The sequence below is a fragment of the Ustilaginoidea virens genome, chromosome 3 (assembly GCF_000687475.1).
Source record: "Ustilaginoidea virens chromosome 3, complete sequence".
Lineage (NCBI taxonomy): Eukaryota > Fungi > Ascomycota > Sordariomycetes > Hypocreales > Clavicipitaceae > Ustilaginoidea > Ustilaginoidea virens.
In genome coordinates, this window is record NC_057318.1 from 4,520,485 (window position 1) to 4,538,425 (window position 17,941).

At 53.2% G+C, this 17,941-nt stretch overlaps 3 protein-coding genes across 3 annotated transcripts; 1 reads left to right on the forward strand and 2 right to left on the reverse strand.

The window, feature by feature from the left end:
• Positions 1 to 748: 748 nt before the first annotated feature.
• On the forward strand, positions 749 to 5,362 carry UV8b_04128 (uncharacterized protein; the record flags this gene model as incomplete). The annotated part of the gene is made up of 3 exons (XM_043141626.1): positions 749 to 1,586; positions 1,759 to 1,807; positions 1,891 to 5,362. The coding sequence occupies 3 exons, from the start codon at positions 749 to 751 to the stop codon at positions 5,360 to 5,362; spliced, it is 4,359 nt and encodes a 1,452-aa protein (XP_042997560.1).
• Positions 5,363 to 6,077: 715 nt separating this feature from the next.
• UV8b_04129 (uncharacterized protein) lies at positions 6,078 to 9,214 on the reverse strand (the record flags this gene model as incomplete). The annotated part of the gene is made up of 2 exons (XM_043141627.1): positions 6,078 to 8,646; positions 8,721 to 9,214. 2 exons carry the CDS (start codon positions 9,212 to 9,214, stop codon positions 6,078 to 6,080), a joined length of 3,063 nt encoding a protein of 1,020 aa, XP_042997561.1.
• A 3,426-nt stretch (positions 9,215 to 12,640) lies between these two features.
• UV8b_04130 (uncharacterized protein) lies at positions 12,641 to 17,858 on the reverse strand (the record flags this gene model as incomplete). Its single annotated transcript, XM_043141628.1, has 2 exons — positions 12,641 to 17,305; positions 17,391 to 17,858. 2 exons carry the CDS (start codon positions 17,856 to 17,858, stop codon positions 12,641 to 12,643), a joined length of 5,133 nt encoding a protein of 1,710 aa, XP_042997562.1.
• Between the last annotated feature and the right edge of the window lie 83 nt (positions 17,859 to 17,941).

Consider the following 17,941-nt stretch of genomic DNA (forward strand, 5'->3'; position numbering starts at 1 on the left):
CGGCCAAGATGTAATTCCTGGGCGAAAAGGATGATGACCAAGGCTTCTTATCGCCACGTGACCACGTGATATAGTGGACCCCCTCCCTCCGCGTAGTTTACTGCGGTAGCGCGAATCCTCGACAACAAACTTCCCTGCTATATACCTTACCTACTGTACCTTAACCCAACCTGATGTGACAAGTACGGCTTAGGCGGTTTCGAAATCTTGCCTGCAATGATATACGTACATCTTCTCGGGTGTTCTTCATGGGGACTTTTGCTGCAAAAGCATGAATTTGTTCCGAGTTCGACTCAACTGCATTGATCATTATCAAGCGAACCCCACTCGTTATGATCCTCAGCTCCGAAACGACGTCCGTTCTTCTCAGGTAGCAAAGGGGACCAAAGTCCCTGTGGTGCGCATATTTGGCTCTACGGAGACCGGGCAGAAGGTTTGCGCCCATATTCATGGAGCTTTCCCTTACTTATACGTTGAGTATAACGGGAATCTGTCACCAGACGAGGGTACGTCTCATCATGGCCGAGTTTTGATGTCTCCGAAACTAAGAGATAATTCAGTTGGAGCATACATTTACAAACTCCATCTTTCCATCGATCACGCACTAGCGGTAAGCTACAGGAGGAATCAGCATGAAGACGATGCCAAATTCGTCGCCCGGATAACCCTCGTGAAGGGCACTCCATTTTATGGATTTTACGTGGGCTTTCGATTTTTCCTCAAGATATATTTGTTCAACCCTGTCGTTATGAACCGACTGGCGGACCTTCTTCAGCAGGGTGTTATAATGAAAACAACGTTTCAGCCGTACGAAGCCCACCTGCAGTATCTTCTTCAGTTCATGGTTGACTACAACTTGTACGGCTGCGACTACTTAGATTCAGAGACGACGAAATTTCGATCTCCCGTCCCCGAGTATGACCCGGTGTCTAATTCTCCCCATCTTTGGCATAGTCAGTCCGTTTCACACGAGAATATCACCGACGATATCTCTCTACCTCGAGTCAGTCATTGCTCGATCGAAGTGGATATCTGTGTACAACACATTGCCAACCGAAAATTAATCCAGCAGAGGCTACTGCACCATGATTTCGTTGAAAGATTACACCCCATTCCCGGTGACTTGAAGCTGGTTCATAGCATGGCAGGATTATGGAGAGACGAAGCAAAGCGACGTCAAAGACAAATGGCACAAAACATTCAGGGAAAGAGCCATATTCCTCGTGATCAACTGGTCACAATGTCAGCTGATCCTAGGCAATCTCACCGCCAAGTCTGGATTCATGAAGCCGAGTATAAAGGACAAGCCAAGCGCCTCATTGAGGAAGACTTGGTCGGCTTGGACAATCAGAAACCAGGTTTCGAAAATTTCACAGAAAAGGTTGACCTCTCCGAGGAGATACATACTACTTTAGAGTCTGTTGAAGATCTTTTCCCCCATAACTTGTTGCCCGCTCTGGGACTACCCTCGAACGAGACACCATTTGTCGACAAGTCAACCAGTAGCATTGAGGTTGATGAGAAAAAAATTCTCCAAGAAATCGAAGCAAGAGATGAAGATGGCCCAGGCGACTATAACGAAGGAGGTGTCTCTGGCATAACTTCAGCAAAGGATGGATATGAGAACAACTGTCCACGTCATCCTGTCGCTGCTCAGGTAGCGGCAAATGATTGTGAAACAATCAATGTGCCAACGTCTTCCTCGGATCTAATACCGGGCATAAGCATCAGCATTTTCAAAACGGGAACACTTCATAGTACGCCTATATCACAAGTGCTTTTACGTGTGGCTGAGGACCGGGAATTAGTAGGAAGACCCCCGAACTCCAGCACAGAGAAGTCCCGACGAACCGGTAGTCCGCAACATGAAGCGCTGACAATGTTGCCCAGTGGCAGCGCTGAAAACTTTTCGCAGCCGCGAATTCATGACACCCTTAAATCAGGATCGCCAGCACGTCGACGTCCCGGATTACTTACCGTCGAAGACAGGAGTGTTCCCGCCTCAGCTTCTGCTAGTGCCTCGAATCATGCCGATCTGACCACCATCAACCATCAGAATGAAACAAGCGATAGAAGACGATTGGAGAAGCTCTCTTACCCAAAATCTTCCTCATCCATGGTAGAGGGCAACCACACGAAAGCTGTCGTATTCGACCTAGATAGTCGGACTCAACGCGGGAAACTAGATGATTCTATGAACGCATCCCTCCCTTCAGCCACGTCGCCCAGTTTGCCCACTCTCTCTGTGCATGAAGAAGAAGCAAGCAGGAAGATCCAGCAAGTCCTTAACCAGGCAATTCTCAGCCCGTACCTTACTTTCTCGAGATTGCCTCCCACAATCAGCCAATGCTTGGCTATGAGGGATTGTAATCAACCCGACGTCATTTATCAGGACGCTTATTACAGCAGGGAGCAAGACGTTCCTCATCGGCCTCGAGAGTATGCAGGCCGTGAATATCGTCTGCAGAGCAATACGTTGCTGTTTCTACCTCCTTTCAAGGCAGATGGCTTGTCTTCCACTAGTTCCGGCATAAGACCCGATACACTGCATGAACAACAAATCTTGGAACAAGAACAACAGCAGCAGATGCTCCAATGTAGTTGGAAAAACTGGGAATTCATCCAGATACCTCCAGCGTATCAAGAGGTCGCAAAATGGCTGGAGGCTGACGACAGATCGAAGCACCTTGGCAAGAAACACTTTGGACGGATTGCCCCTGCCGCTGGAGCTTGGGTTTCCCAAATCAATGGACCCACGCCCAAGAACAAGCATGGTTTCAAGTATACTCAGAGAACGACATCAACCAGCGTTGAGCATGAGGTCCAATACATGAGCACTATGAGCCTGGAGATCCACGTGAACACTCGAGGCAAGTATGTCCCCAACCCGGAAGAGGATGCGATCCAATGCGTGTTTTGGGCCTGCAAAACAGACGAAGTAAAGAGACATAGCCAGAAGATGTCCGACACAATCCAATCAGGCATTATTGTGCTCTCCTCGGAAGGGAATCTGAAACGGGTGATGCAGAAAGCAACAGGAGCAGAAGTTTTGGAGGAAGAATCCGAGTTGGACGTGATAGTTCGAATGGTTGAAATTGTGAGAACATACGACCCTGATATATTGACCGGATACGAAGTGCACGGCAGCTCTTGGGGTTACCTTGTAGAACGAGCCCGGTTCAAATATGACTACGATCTTTGTGACGGGCTTTCGCGGGTGAAGAGTGATTCACATGGGAGATTTGGCAGGGAAAGCGACCGCTGGGGCTTCAACACTACGTCTACGATTCGCGTAACCGGACGGCATATGATCAATATATGGAGAGCGATGCGAGGCGAACTAAATCTTCTTCAGTATACTCTCGAAAACGTGGTGTGGCACCTCCTGCATCGTCGCGTGCCTCACTATTCCTGGAGAACCCTGACGGCCTGGTACAAGAGCGGCAAGGGCGGAGATGTGGGCAAGATTGTAGGGTACTATCTCTCGCGCACGATCATGGACCTGGAAATCCTGGAAGCAAACGAGCTCGTATCCAGGACGAGTGAGCAGGCGCGACTTCTTGGCGTGGACTTTTTTTCAGTGTTTTCCCGGGGCTCGCAGTTCAAGGTTGAGTCCATCATGTTTCGCATCGCCAAACCGGAGAACTTTGTCTTGATTTCCCCCAGCCGCAAACAGGTTGGCGCCCAAAACGCACTGGAATGTCTACCCTTGGTCATGGAACCACAGAGCGCCTTTTACAGCAGCCCGCTGCTGGTGCTGGATTTCCAGAGCCTGTACCCGAGCGTGATGATTGCCTACAACTATTGCTACTCCACGTTCCTCGGACGAGTCGCCAGCTGGCGAGGCATGAGCAAGATGGGCTTCACGGAATACAAACGGCAGCAAGGTCTTCTAGCGTTGCTGCAGGATCACATCAACATTGCGCCGAATGGCATGATGTACGTCAAGGCGGAGATTCGAAAGTCACTCCTCGCAAAAATGTTGACCGAGATATTGGAAACCAGAGTCATGGTGAAGAGCGGCATGAAGAAGGACAAGGACGACAAGGTGCTGCAACGGTTGTTGAACAATCGCCAGCTGGCCCTGAAGCTGCTGGCCAACGTCACCTACGGGTACACGTCTGCGTCCTTCTCGGGGCGAATGCCATGCTCGGAAATCGCGGACAGCATTGTCCAGACCGGACGCGAGACGCTCGAGCGCGCAATCGCCTACATCCACTCTGTAGAACGCTGGGGCGCGGAGGTTGTGTATGGCGACACGGACAGCTTGTTCGTGTACCTGAAAGGGAGGACGAGAGACCAGGCGTTTGATATCGGCGACGAGATGGCCAAGGCTATTTCGGACACGAACCCTCGGCCCATCAAGCTCAAGTTCGAAAAGGTCTACCATCCCTGCGTCCTGCTGGCCAAGAAGCGCTACGTCGGGTACAAGTACGAGAGCAGAGGCCAAACAGCGCCCGACTTTGACGCAAAGGGCATTGAGACGGTGAGACGGGACGGGACCCCGGCCGAGCAGAAGATCGAGGAAAAGGCGCTGAAGCTCCTGTTTGAGACGGCCGATCTGAGCCAGATCAAAGAGTACTTCCAGACGCAGTGCGGCAAGATCATGCGCGGCGCCGTGTCTGTCCAAGACTTTTGCTTCGCAAGGGAGGTCCGCCTGGGGACCTATTCCGACAAGGGGGTGCCTCCAGCCGGCGCCCTCATCAGCGCCAAGAAGATGCTCCAAGACGCGAGGGCCGAGCCGCAGTACGGCGAGCGCGTCCCGTACGTCGTCATCACCGGGGCACCCGGGGCGCGCTTGGCCGACCGCAGCGTGTCCCCGGAGGATCTCCTGGCCAACCCGCACTGGCAGCTGGATGCCGAGTACTACATCACCAAGAACCTGATTCCGCCGCTGGAGCGCATCTTCAACCTCGTCGGCGCCAACGTGCGGCAGTGGTACGACGAGATGCCCAAGGTCCAGAAAATCCACCAGGCAGCCGGCGGCGAGGCCGGGACCAAAAGGACGACGCTGGAATCCTACATGCGCTCCACCCGCTGCCTCGTGTGCCACGCCAGGTTCGCAGACGAAGGCCAGGCCCTCTGCCCCGCGTGCCGGAACGACACCCCGGCGTCGTTGCTCAAGCTCCACACGAGGCTGGCAGCCGAGGAAAGCAGCCTCCAGGACGTACTGAGGGTTTGCCGCACTTGCTCGAGACTAAGCCCGCTGGAGGACGTCCTCTGCGACAGCAAAGACTGCCCCGCGTTTTGGACGCGGGCGAAGCAGAAGACGGGGCTCAAGGGCACGAGGACCGCGGTGGAGCCCGTCATGCGTGCGCTGGTCGAGGACCAGGCCGATGAGGCCGTTGCGTCTGCGTGGTGAAGGCGTCGAGATGACCAAGATGGCATGGGACCCGGGTTCGGTCGTCCTGCCGTTTGGAGCATTTCGACAAGCTCGCTTTCCGTTTTCCATGTCTTTACAGCTGGACAGGACGAAGACGGCCGTGTTGGAACACGATTCAGCGTGGAATGAATGTCTCTCGGCCTCTCTGTATTTGAGAAGAAAACATGATTAAAACATGCAAAGGCAAGGGATGGCGACAATGGCACTCCCCAGCACAAGATGCATTTATTTTCCACGACAAGCGACCACCACTCGCAAAAGCAGTGCCATCTACTTTGTCCTCTTCAAAGATGGTGGGTGGGTGGTATCCATGTATGATTTGTATTGGACTCTACTCAATAAACTCCTAGGATTGACACAACGCGCAACCAAATACTTCTATGTTACGTTACTTACTGTTTAGCGCCATGCGCCGCCAATGCTCAAAAGCAACAACATGATGAGGAAAAAATATATAAAAAAAAAAGGGGGGGGAGGAAGGAGGGCGGAGGTTCAAACGTTTTGCACTTGAAATTGAAGCACCAAGTGCCAAGTTTGCTGATTTTCTCAACCGTCAAACGTTCAGAGGCGCGTTTCTTGTCTCTTGTTCGCCGTGTCTTTCCACGTCTACCTAGTGACGACAAGGCCAAAAAGCCCGACGACTACGCCAGGGGCCTGTTGAATTTGTCGCAAGCTTTCTGAAGAGTAAATGCCACTACTCGTTACCAAGGTCCGTGTCTTGCAGCCAGCCGGACAAGTCTTCGTCATCGTCGTCGCCGCCACCGTCGCCACCATCGTCACCATCGTCATCGTCATCACAAACCCCAACAACACCAACAACAATGGAAGCGGGTACGGCAATTAAAGGACCTCCTTTGGCCGCCTTCACCTTTGGGGAAAATGGAGACTGGGGGGCACCTTGTACGCTATTAGACAAAGATTGTGACAAAGTGGTTGACATAGAAGCTGCCAAGGCTTGAACCAACGGTTCTGGTTCCGGGTCCACCTCGAGTCCGGGCTGTGACGCTATCGCCAGTTTTTTTCTGCCAGTATTCACCCACGCCTCGTCACGATCCCTCTCTGCATCCGCGGCAGGTGCGCCAGGTGCGCCAGGTGTCCCAGGTGGTGATTCGTCGGGGGGGGCGGCGACGACCAACATGTTTTGCTCCACGTCTTCTTCTTGTTGCTGGCTTGCCCCCCTTCGTCGTCGTCGCGGAGGAAGGCGAGGTGGCTGGGAGGCGCGAGATTCCTCATCGCTCTTGTCATTCTCTAACGAGACCTTTTCAGGTATCGATCCTGTAGCAGTGGCGGCGGTCTTGCGCCTGGCTACCGTGGATCCAAGTATCGCGGCTCCATTCACTGGACCGGGAAGAGGAGTCCCGGGGGGCGGAAGGGGCTGGCCTCGTCCCATGGGTCGGCTAAGATCGATTTGGCAAGCCTTGTCGCCGTTGCGATGCTGTTCTTTCTGGCGGCGTATCGCGTTCCAGCCCCATTGCCTGGCGTGCTCCGCGGCGTTGGTGACGGCTGCTAATGTCGTCTTCTTTAGCTCGCCACCCGCCAAAACGGCTTCGGATGACGAGCTGTTCCCGCTTTCGCGCTTGGCAAAGAAACTCCTACCCAGGGAACTTGTATGTGACTTGAAGGAGCTAGTTGCGGGCCGCGCTGAAGATGCCGAGGCTGAGTCCTCACTGCGAGCGACGGATTCGGCTGACGAAGCGGTGTTGCGGCGGCCTTTGGGGATCGAGTTCGAGGCTCTCTCCGAGTCCTCTGTATTTCCCCTGCTCTCAGTCTCCCTGGATGATGATGACGAGCGTCGACGTAAGTGGCCTCCCAGCTGGGCCTTTGCAAACGACCCGACGGGGGAGTGCACCGGGGATGCGTCTTGGGAGCGTGAAGCCAACGACGCCATCAAGTTTGTGGCATGGTCAGGCGGCGACGACGACGGTTTATAAAGATCGGCATGTGCAGTTTCGGTGCCCACCACCGGATCCGTCGCATTCCTGACGATATTGAGCGATCGAGAGAGGCCGGTAGCTGAAGACGCAGGCTTACAGCCAGTGCTGGCAGACAAGATTGATGTCGCGCTGCCGTTGGCACTCCTTCCAAGCTTCCCAAAGAGGCCCGTGCTCGCTTGCTGCGCTTTCACGGGGGAATGGTGGGTGTGGTGGGTGTGGCTCCTTTCGACGAGATGCGCCTCATTTGGTACATCTTGGTCCTCCTCCGGCCTCTCCAGCGGCTGAGCATCATTATCCGCCGACGCAGCCTCTACGGGCCTCGACGTTTCTACAGCGTCATCGTCTTGGAAGATGCCTCCCCTCCACGTTTTGTGTTCCGTCCTGAAAAAGGGTACGTCATCCCAAAACGGCTGGACCAGGGTCTCGGCGAATACTTCCTTTATGCGGTTCTCTATCTGACGTAGAATTAGCGTGTATGTAATTTGTCTTGAGCTGACAATGGGCTCAATGGCCATTTCCATCTTGGGCATCGTTTGGAAGGACATCCAGAGTCGATTGCTGGGCGGTGCCTTGACCTTGAATAGTACATGGCCCTCGATTCTCTTGAGAACGACGGCGAGCAATAGGGTGACCTCTCGAGCCTTGAACCTCGAGCCCAAGTCAATCTTGGCCGTGGCGCCAACCTCGATGCGAAAGTTGCCCGTGTACCTCACGTCCGCTTCCACTAGACATTCCCCTTCAACGGTGAGGTCCTTGAGCTTGAGATTTGTGAACAAGGGAGCGGCCTCCCCAGTGTCTATCTTTTGAATGGTAATATTGGCGAGAAACGATGGGCGTTTGACTCGGGAAATCTTCTTGGTGATCTTCTCGCGAATAGTGTTCTCCAAATCCTTTGTCCTGTAGACGGCGAGGAATATCCTGCCCAGCATAGCGTTGAGCCACCTCGAATGAACGTGGTCCTCGGAAGAGTGAAGTCTTTGCACCAAAGAAATGATGTTCTTCACCTCGAAACCCTTTGGGATGGGCGCATTGGAGTCGAAACCAAATGTCTGCTCCTGATTCTTCAGGAGAGAAAAGTAGAAATCTTCCTTGGCAGAGCAATTCTCAGAAAAGAGGTAGAATGGCTTCGAGACGTGGCCATCCAGAGCCAGTTTATCTGAGCGACCGCCAACTTTCCTCGACAGGCACAATGCGTTTCTCTTGATAAACAACTCCCCTTCAGGTGTGACATCGCCACCCGAGTATATACTGATGTCGTAGTGAGCTAGTGAGATGACATGACGTACTTCGAGCTGCTCGTCGTCGTCGAATAACATGAGATGGCCATGCCTGAGGAGAGCGCACAGGTTAGTCATGGCTTTCAAAGTCTTTCAAGCTCCTGGAAGATGGCATGGGCGACGTACCTCAAGACGACGTAAAAGACGTTGCCCGCTTTTTTCGGTCGTTGGCTCATGCTGCCGTTGGTGCCGTTGCCATCAAGCGGCCCAGCAACTGGCTTGCGGTCGAATATGCTCCTGTACATCGTTTGGTAGACACTAGGGCTGGGAGCAGCGACGGTGGTTGACCCAAGGGGTGTGGCGCGTTCTATCGGTTTGGCGTTGAGTCCCATGGGCACATACTCGCGACATACGGCGAAGTATCCCGCGGTGACGTCGAGATCATGGGCTGCACGGGCTTTGGCTTCGTCCGCGGGTTTTGACCTCCTTGCCTCGTCCAACAATAACGTGTCATCGCCGGGTTGAACTATATCGTCATCGTCGTCATCGTGGGAATTTTCTCGATCATTACGGTACGGAAAAGCGTAATGCGCGTGGATGAGCACAGCCAGGCCGACAAGAGGGATCAAAGTGACGCCTCCAAGGAGGTACGCCACGAGCAGTGCCGTCCATGATCCCATAACTGTGGTATGAGAGTATGAGCGAATATGGCGGGTATCGCAGCTACTCTTGGCGGTGAGAAAATGTGGCTCCCGTCCGTGCTTTGCCCAAAATCCCGAGTCGGCGGCTGGTGAGCCGATCCACGCCTTTCGTGATTTGGTGCTCTATCGAGGGATATTGTACTTCATGCACGGCAACGCGACGCTAATGACGTGTTGTCGGAAGAAAACGCCTCTTTCTTTTTTTTTTTTTTTTTTTTTTTTTTTTTTTTGGCTCGTCTTCTTCTTCTTCTTCGTCTTCTTCGTCTTTTACTGCAAAACCGCGCGAGCAACGAAGGGGAGGACGTGGTCTTGGAGGTTGCTTTTCGATCGACACGACCAGCATGTATAGTAGGAAAAGGCCAGATAAGAGACAGCGGGGGATTGGCGTGGAGAGGAGCTAGAAGGCGACAAGAGCGTCCAGAGCGCAGGCACGAGACTCCAGAGATGCCGACAGCAGCAGTAAAGTAAGCCAGGGATGTTCAAATGGAAAGCAACAAGGGTTGTGGAGGCGATTTGGAGTCTGGACTTGTCTGTTACTGTCAGGACTCAGCACTCAGGACTCGGGACAAGGCCGCCCTAATGCGTGCAGTGCAGTGCAGCCTACAAGGCCAAGGCGGTGATGGAAACGTCTCGTCCCAAAAAGCCACGGGAACAAGACAGCGGTGGATGAGCATAGAGCAGAGCATGCTGGACGTCTGAAGTCGACAACCAAGAGATGCGAAACGTGCACCCACTCACCTACCCGGGCACCTACCATGTAGCGGCCAGCCGCCAACCTGCCTTGGGGAAGGTGCGACTGCGCGATTGACTGGGACAAGATCTGGAAGGAAGACAGTTGACGTACTACCAGATATGTACCTAGGTAGGTAGGTACTCTGTAATTAAGATACCTAAGATAGGTGTCGTAGGAGCTAGATACGCTAGGTATCTGAGGTTAGGCGGGCACCTACCTAGTAGACATCCACATCCGGATAGAGAGAGGGCGGGGGGCAAACGCCCCAATCAATCCATCAATTCATCCGTCCCCTCAGGGACCCAAGACGAGGGTACCCCAAGATGAGCCTGGTAGCCGGAGTTGGATTTGGGAAGGCGAGATGGAGACTGGCAGGCTCATCAGCTTTGTTAGTACTCACGAGACTCGTAGAAGCTCTGACCGCAACAGGGGTGCGGGCGCAAGGGTACCTGTTTGGTAGCAAAAGGTACGTATTATCACAGTATAATCGCACCCAGACAGTAGACATTGGGGTCCTACCCAAGAGGTACCTAACATGGTCACCCAAGGTAGGTGTCGAGCCGATTTAATCTACCCAGACCCTAAAGTGGCAAGAGCAAGAGCAGCAGCAGAGGGTACAGGTCAACCGACCTGTGTCCCCCCCTTGTCATCCGACCCCCCCATAATAACTTAACTGACCTGACCATTGCTGTGGGCTATACTCTTAATATAATTGGTTTATTAGGGAATAGTGGGTCAGGTCACTTTATATAGAAAACTATATAGAGAAGTACTTTCTCTGATATTTTACTAGGTTCTTAGATAGGGGTACCTAGTAAATGAAATTAAAGAAGTTACTTTCTTTAGAAAATATAGGGAGAAGTACTTTCTCTGCTGTTTTATTAGGTTCTTACGTAAGGGTACCTAGTAAGAATATTAAAGAAGTCACATTCTATAAAAAAGTCTATGTAAAGGTACTTTATCTACTTTTAATATTAGGTTCTTAGGTAGGGATACCTAGTAAAAATATAAGGGAAGTCACTCACTATAGAAAAAATACATATAAAGATACTTATAGTCTAGTGGCTATTATAGATTAAAGGATCTACTACTATTTATTAGTGTATCTCTATATTAGGAAAGAGCATTGGTCAGGTCTGTTAAGTTATTATGGGGGGGTCGAATGACTAGGGGGGGGCATAGGTCGGTTGATATGTAGTCTCGCAGCAGCAGCAGCAGCAGCAGGAGACCTGAAGTTACCTATTACCGGACCGTTTAATGGAATACAACATAAGCGTCCGGTCGATGCAATTAAGCAACCCAGGCGCCTCTCTCTGTCCGCCTTGTGCCATCTCCCTTCCGAGTTCCTACCATCCATCGCCCACAGGAAAAGGCAAGGTACCAACTACGGAGTACGGTGTATGCAGAAACATCAATCCGTCCGTCCTACGTCCCTGCTGCTCGCTCGGCTGCTTCAAAAAGGCCCGTCAAGAGTCAAGCAAAATCTCATTCATTCGTTAAATTATCTGCGTCTCCATGCCATCACCGCCCGTACTTACTTCTACGTGCCCTCCTCCAACCCGCTGGATCAGGAGCTCATCGAGTCTTTCTCTGCCCCCCCCCCCCCCCCCCTTCGCTACATGCCGCTTTGCCGACTTCAAGCGCTCGTCCATGTTCATGCGTGTCGGCTGCTTGGCCCTGCTGTAAATTTGCCTCGGTTCCTTGCTTGCCTCTGCTCAGTCTTTTACATCCCTGCCTCATTGCGCCGTCTGATTCTCGATGCAGTCCGGGAAAGGAGTAGCATGCTGCCCATCCCACTTCGGACAGACTCGGCCACATATTAACCTAGAGTATATCTGTGATGATGTTCTTGTTATACAAACTGCACCAACTGCCAAGACCACGTATTCAAAGGTAGTGTTCACAATCTGCCCTCTCGACCAGTCAAGCCCGACCAAGCCCAAGCACCACTGGAGAAATGAGAAATGAAAAAAGAATTGTCTGCGCAAGACACCGTGTTGGAATGAAATGTTTCCCCTTCTCTGAGGAAGAATGTGCCAACCATGATTCATTCAGAGGGCGCCACGAGAATTCGATTCTAATGCGCTGTTCTCCCGCCTGTGTTGATTCGTATGAATAAGCAAGTTACACCATCAATAGGAGGAATCAAAGCGCATCAAAGCGGCAGGGGAGCGACGAGTCAAGAATGGGGGCAGCATTTTCAAAGAGCAATAAAAAAAAGAAAAAGAAGAGGACTATTGCCGTGGAAATGATCGTCGGTGCGTCGGTCTGGTGTATTCTTCTTCTTTTCGAAGAGTTTTTAGTTTTTCGGTTGTTGAGGAAATCGAACTGTTTTCGGTATCGCACTGCAACGTTGTGTCTGCGTCCAAAAGTACCGTGGAGTGTTAGTCAAAAGGGTAAAAAAAATAATTGTCTTCTGGTCGATGCAGTAAGGAGTCAGTCTTGTGAAATAGGGAATCATAAATGATTGTAGCGTTTGCACGACACCTCGCGTGCAAAATCAAAGCATATAAATGGTTGCAAGAAGCGTCAGGTTATCTCGCGCGTACTATCCACGTGCCGTGGACTTGTAGGACTCTTTATTCAGTGGCAGCTACCGGCGGTTTTCCGCCCTGCACCACCAGAGAGCTTGGCCGACAACTTGGCTTCAGCCACCATGTCCAAACGAGGTATCATGCTCGGGAACGCATAGGTGCCAAGGATGCATCGGGTACAGAGTGGCCGGGGTGTGAGTGAGAAGCAAGGTTGCGTCCTCTTCGTGAGGTATGCGGCAGGCTTCCCACATCATGCCTGCCGTCGCAACAAGCTCTCACGTTTTCGAGACGGTCGGACCCGCGGTCCTGTTGTTCCATTATTTCCCGCACATCTTCGGCGCTATCGTGGGCCTCACTGGCTTCGTAAATGTCCCGATTTTGGCTGCTTGCGCCACGGCCGCGGAAGCCTGTGAGGGTCCCCGTGATCTTCGGTGCTCCAGACCGCCAGTAGCCACTGAGCTTGCTTAGAGTGCCTGCTGATGTTCGGCCCGTCGCACTACTATGCTTGTGGTTCTCAGATGGAGTGAGCGTGGGAATATTCATCGACATTCCGAGTGCTGGGGACTCGTTTCGCGTCGTGTGAGAGTGGTAGGACGAGAGCGATGGAGCGGTTTTGGAGACGAAATCGTTGCCTGGCGCGCGACCAAACGATGGGTTGAACTCGTCGACGTCTTCCTGCGTAATTTGACCAGCCATCTCCTCCGCGTCGGTCCGATTGCCTTGTGCGGTCCTCAACAACAGATACGACAAGGCGTTGAACCAAGTCTCGTGTCGTTGTCCAGTTGTGCAAGTAAACTTGATTGTTCGCCCGGGGGAGATGATAATCAGGCTCTTGCGGTGCAGTCCAGGCGGCATAGGGTTGTCGTCTGTGACGACACGGACGGCCTCAATCGACACACTTTTAGCCCTGGCCTCTGCCCTGCCAGCAGTGGACGGATCTCTGTCGCTCCAGTATAACGTCCGGGTGTAGGGATGTACCCAAAAGTAGCGCCGATGGCGATTCTCGGATAACTCGCCGCGGCCTGTTTTCCGAGTGTATTTCCACAGAAATTCTCCAATCATGGTCTGAGTGATGGCCTGGATCATGCGAGGATCCGTGTTGGGCCCAAAGCCGTTGGGATTCGTTCCCACTTCGCCTGGCCGCATGTTGAAGCGACTATCAATCTCAGACGCAAACGAAGACACTGATGAGCGTCTCGATCGAGACGTGACTCTGCCTGGGGGCGGCATCTCGACGGTACCTGCATGTATCGAAACAGTGCCAGCTGCTCGAGGGGCAGCATTGCCTCGGCCCGCTCCCACGACTCCTTGTTGGCTGGGTGTCGGAGGGCTGGGTGTCTGAGGCCAAGGCTTCGTTGCGGAGGCCGGCCAAAGAGGAGGGCCCATGCTGCCTTGTTGCTGGCTATGAGACGAAGTTGTTCGAGCCGCCTCAATCATTTCGCGATGATTGGAGGGCAGCGGCGGTACGTTTTGGGCCGACGTTCGCCCGCTGGTTGCGCTTCCGGGTCTGGTGCTAGCCGCACTGTCGGGTGCTGCGGTTTCATCCGCAGGCTTGGCTCGTAGACGGACCGGGGAGCCGAAGCTCTCCTGTGATCTGTGTCTCCTCACCGTTCCTGTAGTCTCAGGGCTGCCCACTGAACTGACGGACGAGTCCTTAACATGGCCAAAGGATCGTGGGGAGCCAGCTTTGAGCAGTCGATCAATCGAGTCTGCAGTCAATGCAGTTTGAGCGGCCCGGTCGCTTGTATGCGCGCTCTGCTTACAGGAGAGGCGGCTATTGCTGTTGGCGGAGATCTCTTTGAATGGCCGTTGCGACTCTGGAGTTGCTGTCTCGGGAGAGCCATGACGCGATTGTCTCGTCTCATCTTCAGCAATAAATGTTTCCATATCATCCATTCTCCCGCGAGCCAAGACAGATCCAATCAGTCTACTAGGAGGTGTTTCCGGATCATTGGCATAATCCTTGGGAATGATGAAGGCATCTCTTCTCGGGCTGCGAGGAGACAAGGGGCGAGTTTCAATAGATTTGATGATGGAAAACCCAAGGGTGGGCGATGCTGCTGAGCTCTGCACTGGCTCCGTATGCTCAACAGAAATACCTGACAAAGAAAGCGCTGGCGGCGTCGCCATAGGCGCCAAAATTGGCTGTGTTTGCTGAGTGGTGATTGATGACAGGGCAAGTGCAGGCGATGCCCGAAGCGTCTCAGGCGCGGGCTCAATGTTTTGAGCGAAAACTCCTGAAAAATCCAAGATAGGCGAAGCCAAAGCTGGAGCAGACAGCTGCTCTTCCCTCGGTTCGAGTTCTTCTGCAACTACAGGGGACAGTGTCAGAATCGGGGATGAGATTGGGGGATCGCGTTGCGTCGGGGAAGTCGCGGGTACAGATACCGCCTTGCTAGAAGTCAGCTTGGACGTGGCTGGGGAGTCCACAGTTTGTGTAGATATGCTAGACAGTCTCATCGGGGGCGGTGATGTACAGAGGGGCTCTGATGTTTCTGCTACAACTGATGAGAAGGTGAGGCAAGGGCGAGGAGTGTCTGGCTCCATTACAGGCTCCAGAGTCTCAGTTGCAATTCTTGACACCGTCAACAGAGGTGGGGGTACCTCAGCCTCCTCCCGAGGCTCGACATGCTCGACAATAAGAGGTGTCAAAGACAGCGTGGGAGGCGTGGGCGGCAAAATGATTTCCTCCCGAGGCTCGACATGCTCCACAAGAAGGGATGTCAGAGACAAAATCGGGGACGTGGGCGGCACGATTGCTAATTCCCGAGGCTCAATATGCTGGAACTGAATCTGAGACAGTCCAAGTAAATTTGCGTCGACGGGACACGGTGACATTGGTGGCACAGGAAACTGCGCCAAACTGGCATCCATATCCTGCTCATGGTGAATGCTAGCATCACTGTACGACAACATCGACGCTGGCCGAGACAAATCTGGTCCTATGGCTCGGCTGCTGGGCCAAGTTGTGGATATTTGATCTTCGTCACGAGCCACAAAATCCATGAACATTGGCCGATCAAAGGCTCGCTCAAACGCCTGGGGAACAATCGTGACAGGGTCCGTCATTGCGCCACTGTCCACCATGATGATCTTGGGCAAGTTTGGCACGGCTGGAGGCGGGGACGCAGCCCGACGGGTTGATCCAGGAGTAACAGATCGGACACTTCGACGACTTGGCGTGGCGACACCCAAGGAATCATCATCACTGCCGAAATCCTGAAGTTCCGCGAATAAGCTCTGGCCGCCAGCCTGGGGCGTGCCACCACTAGTGTGGCTTGCAGGGCTTCTTTGAGACGCAGGCTCTTCGCTGTTTTGTCTTGAGCTCCTGGAGAAAGGCCCGCGGCTAAGTCTGAAGCGGCTTCTCTGAGACGAAATGGTTCCCGTCGGGGTACGCATGTCTGCGACTTCATCCTCATCTGCCGAGGTTGACGCGGTGCTGTCGAAAGAGTCTCGATTACTGTCTCGATTATTTGCCCGCACCAGCCCAGCAGGCAAGCTGGGGGGTCTTTTCATGCGACCGAATCCTCGGCATGCGCTTTCAGTCTCTGTCTCATTGTCATCGTCACTGCCGGAAAGGGCCTCGTTTCCAGTCTGAAAGTCTTCCGTCTCCGTGGCCCGTTCATTGGCGGTCTCAAACGCGGACTCGCTGGCCTCATTAGCAGTATCAAAATGATCGCTACTGTCGGTGAGGCGGGTATGGAGAGAAGTCTCGGCACCTGGCCGTGAGCCACTTCTGGAGCCTCTTGTCGGCGGCAAGCCAGGGTTATCCTCCCAATCGGGGTCATCCACCAGAATTTCTTGCCTGCTGGATCGCAGACTGCCTAGTAGTCGAGCAGGCTTCTTGAACTCCTTTGTATCAGTCTTCCGGCTACGGCGAGGGTTGGAAGCACCACCTGCGTCGCCGGCCCTAGCCTTCTCCAAGTCATCACGCAGGTCTTGAATGATTCTTCTCAGCTCTAGCTTTTCGGTCTTTTCGCGGTGGAGCTGACTTCGTTGGCTTTGGATTGTCCTCTGCGCATGATGGAGAGACGACTTGATGGTCTCAGTTTCGAGCATTGTGTGCCGGGGCGTGCCTTTGACAGGCGAAGGAGGGGGCGAGTGCTCAGGCGTAATGTTGTCGGCTGCTGTTTCAAAGTCGTCATCACTCAAACCTGACGGCGGTTCCCGCTCCATGGTGCGCCCGCGCTGCAGTGAGAAAACCTTGGCCAACTCTTGGTTCTGGTTGGTCAAATCATCAATTTTACGTTGGAGCGCTGCTCTTTCGCTTTCCACCATGGCCATGTTCCGCTTTGCTGTGCCCAATTCAATGTCGAGATGCTTCACGGCGGCAGCATGCTGCTCTGTTAGCTTTGACTGGGTGAGCTTAGCATCATCAAGCTCTTTCTGCGTCGAACTCTTTGACGAGTTGGACAGGTTGAGGGCTTGCGTAAGTTTCTTTTCGCGATCGGCAGCCTCTCGTTGCTGGGTGGTGATTTCCTGTAGACGAGTCTCGAGATTCCAGTTTTCTTCCTTGTATCGATGTTCGCTCTCATCCAATGCCTTTAGACGCTGCTGCAAGCCCTCCAAATCGATCTCAAGCCTCGTCTTTTCCGACTGTGCCCCCTTCAGTTCGTCATCACGTTCAGAAAGAAGTGTCTGCAAGTTCCGGACCTGGGCGATGAGAGAAGTGCTAATCTCCGCCGCAAACTCGATATCATGCACTCTATTGGATGGTTGGTTTCGAAGTTTGCGATTCGGAACACCGAGTTTCGTCGGAGAGCCAGTGGCCTGACTCTCGAATTTAGAAGGGCTTACTGAGCGCTGTTGTCATCGTGTCAGCCAGATGCACATTCGGAATTGAAGCAGGATAGGGAGAAGCGCGGAGAAAGAAACAGTGAAAACTCACCCTGCCGCTACGCCCATCAGGGACGAATGGTGAGCCGGCGTGGGCTTCGTTGCTGGGAACCCTTTGCTTGGGGAGGAAGACTCGGGCAGATTCTCTGGCAAGATCGTTGTATTCCCTCTCAATGTCGACTAATTTCTGCCGCAGCTCGGGGCCGAGCTCACCCTCGGCCTGCAGCTTCTGGACTTGTTGCAGTTGCTCTGCGAGCAGCTTCCGCTGCGAGACCAGAGCCGTTCCCAGTTTGCCAGCCTCGTCCAAGCGACGATCAGTCTCTGCAAGGTGGGCCTCCAGCGCACGCTTAGCTTGAGTAGGTGATGAGCCTGGACCAGCAGCAAAGAGCTCTTGGTCAAAGTTGGAAAATCGATGGTGCGCAGGAACAGACGAGGTCGTAACGAAGGGATCGCCGAAGACGTCTCCATTTCCGGAGGCGCGCAAGTCCGGGCGTTTGTCGGGCGCCAGAGACGAAGCCATCCTGGTGAACTGACCGGTTCGACAGGACGACCCTCTAGAAGTGACGGGGTATCATGAGGCTATTTCGGACCAACCAACGATGA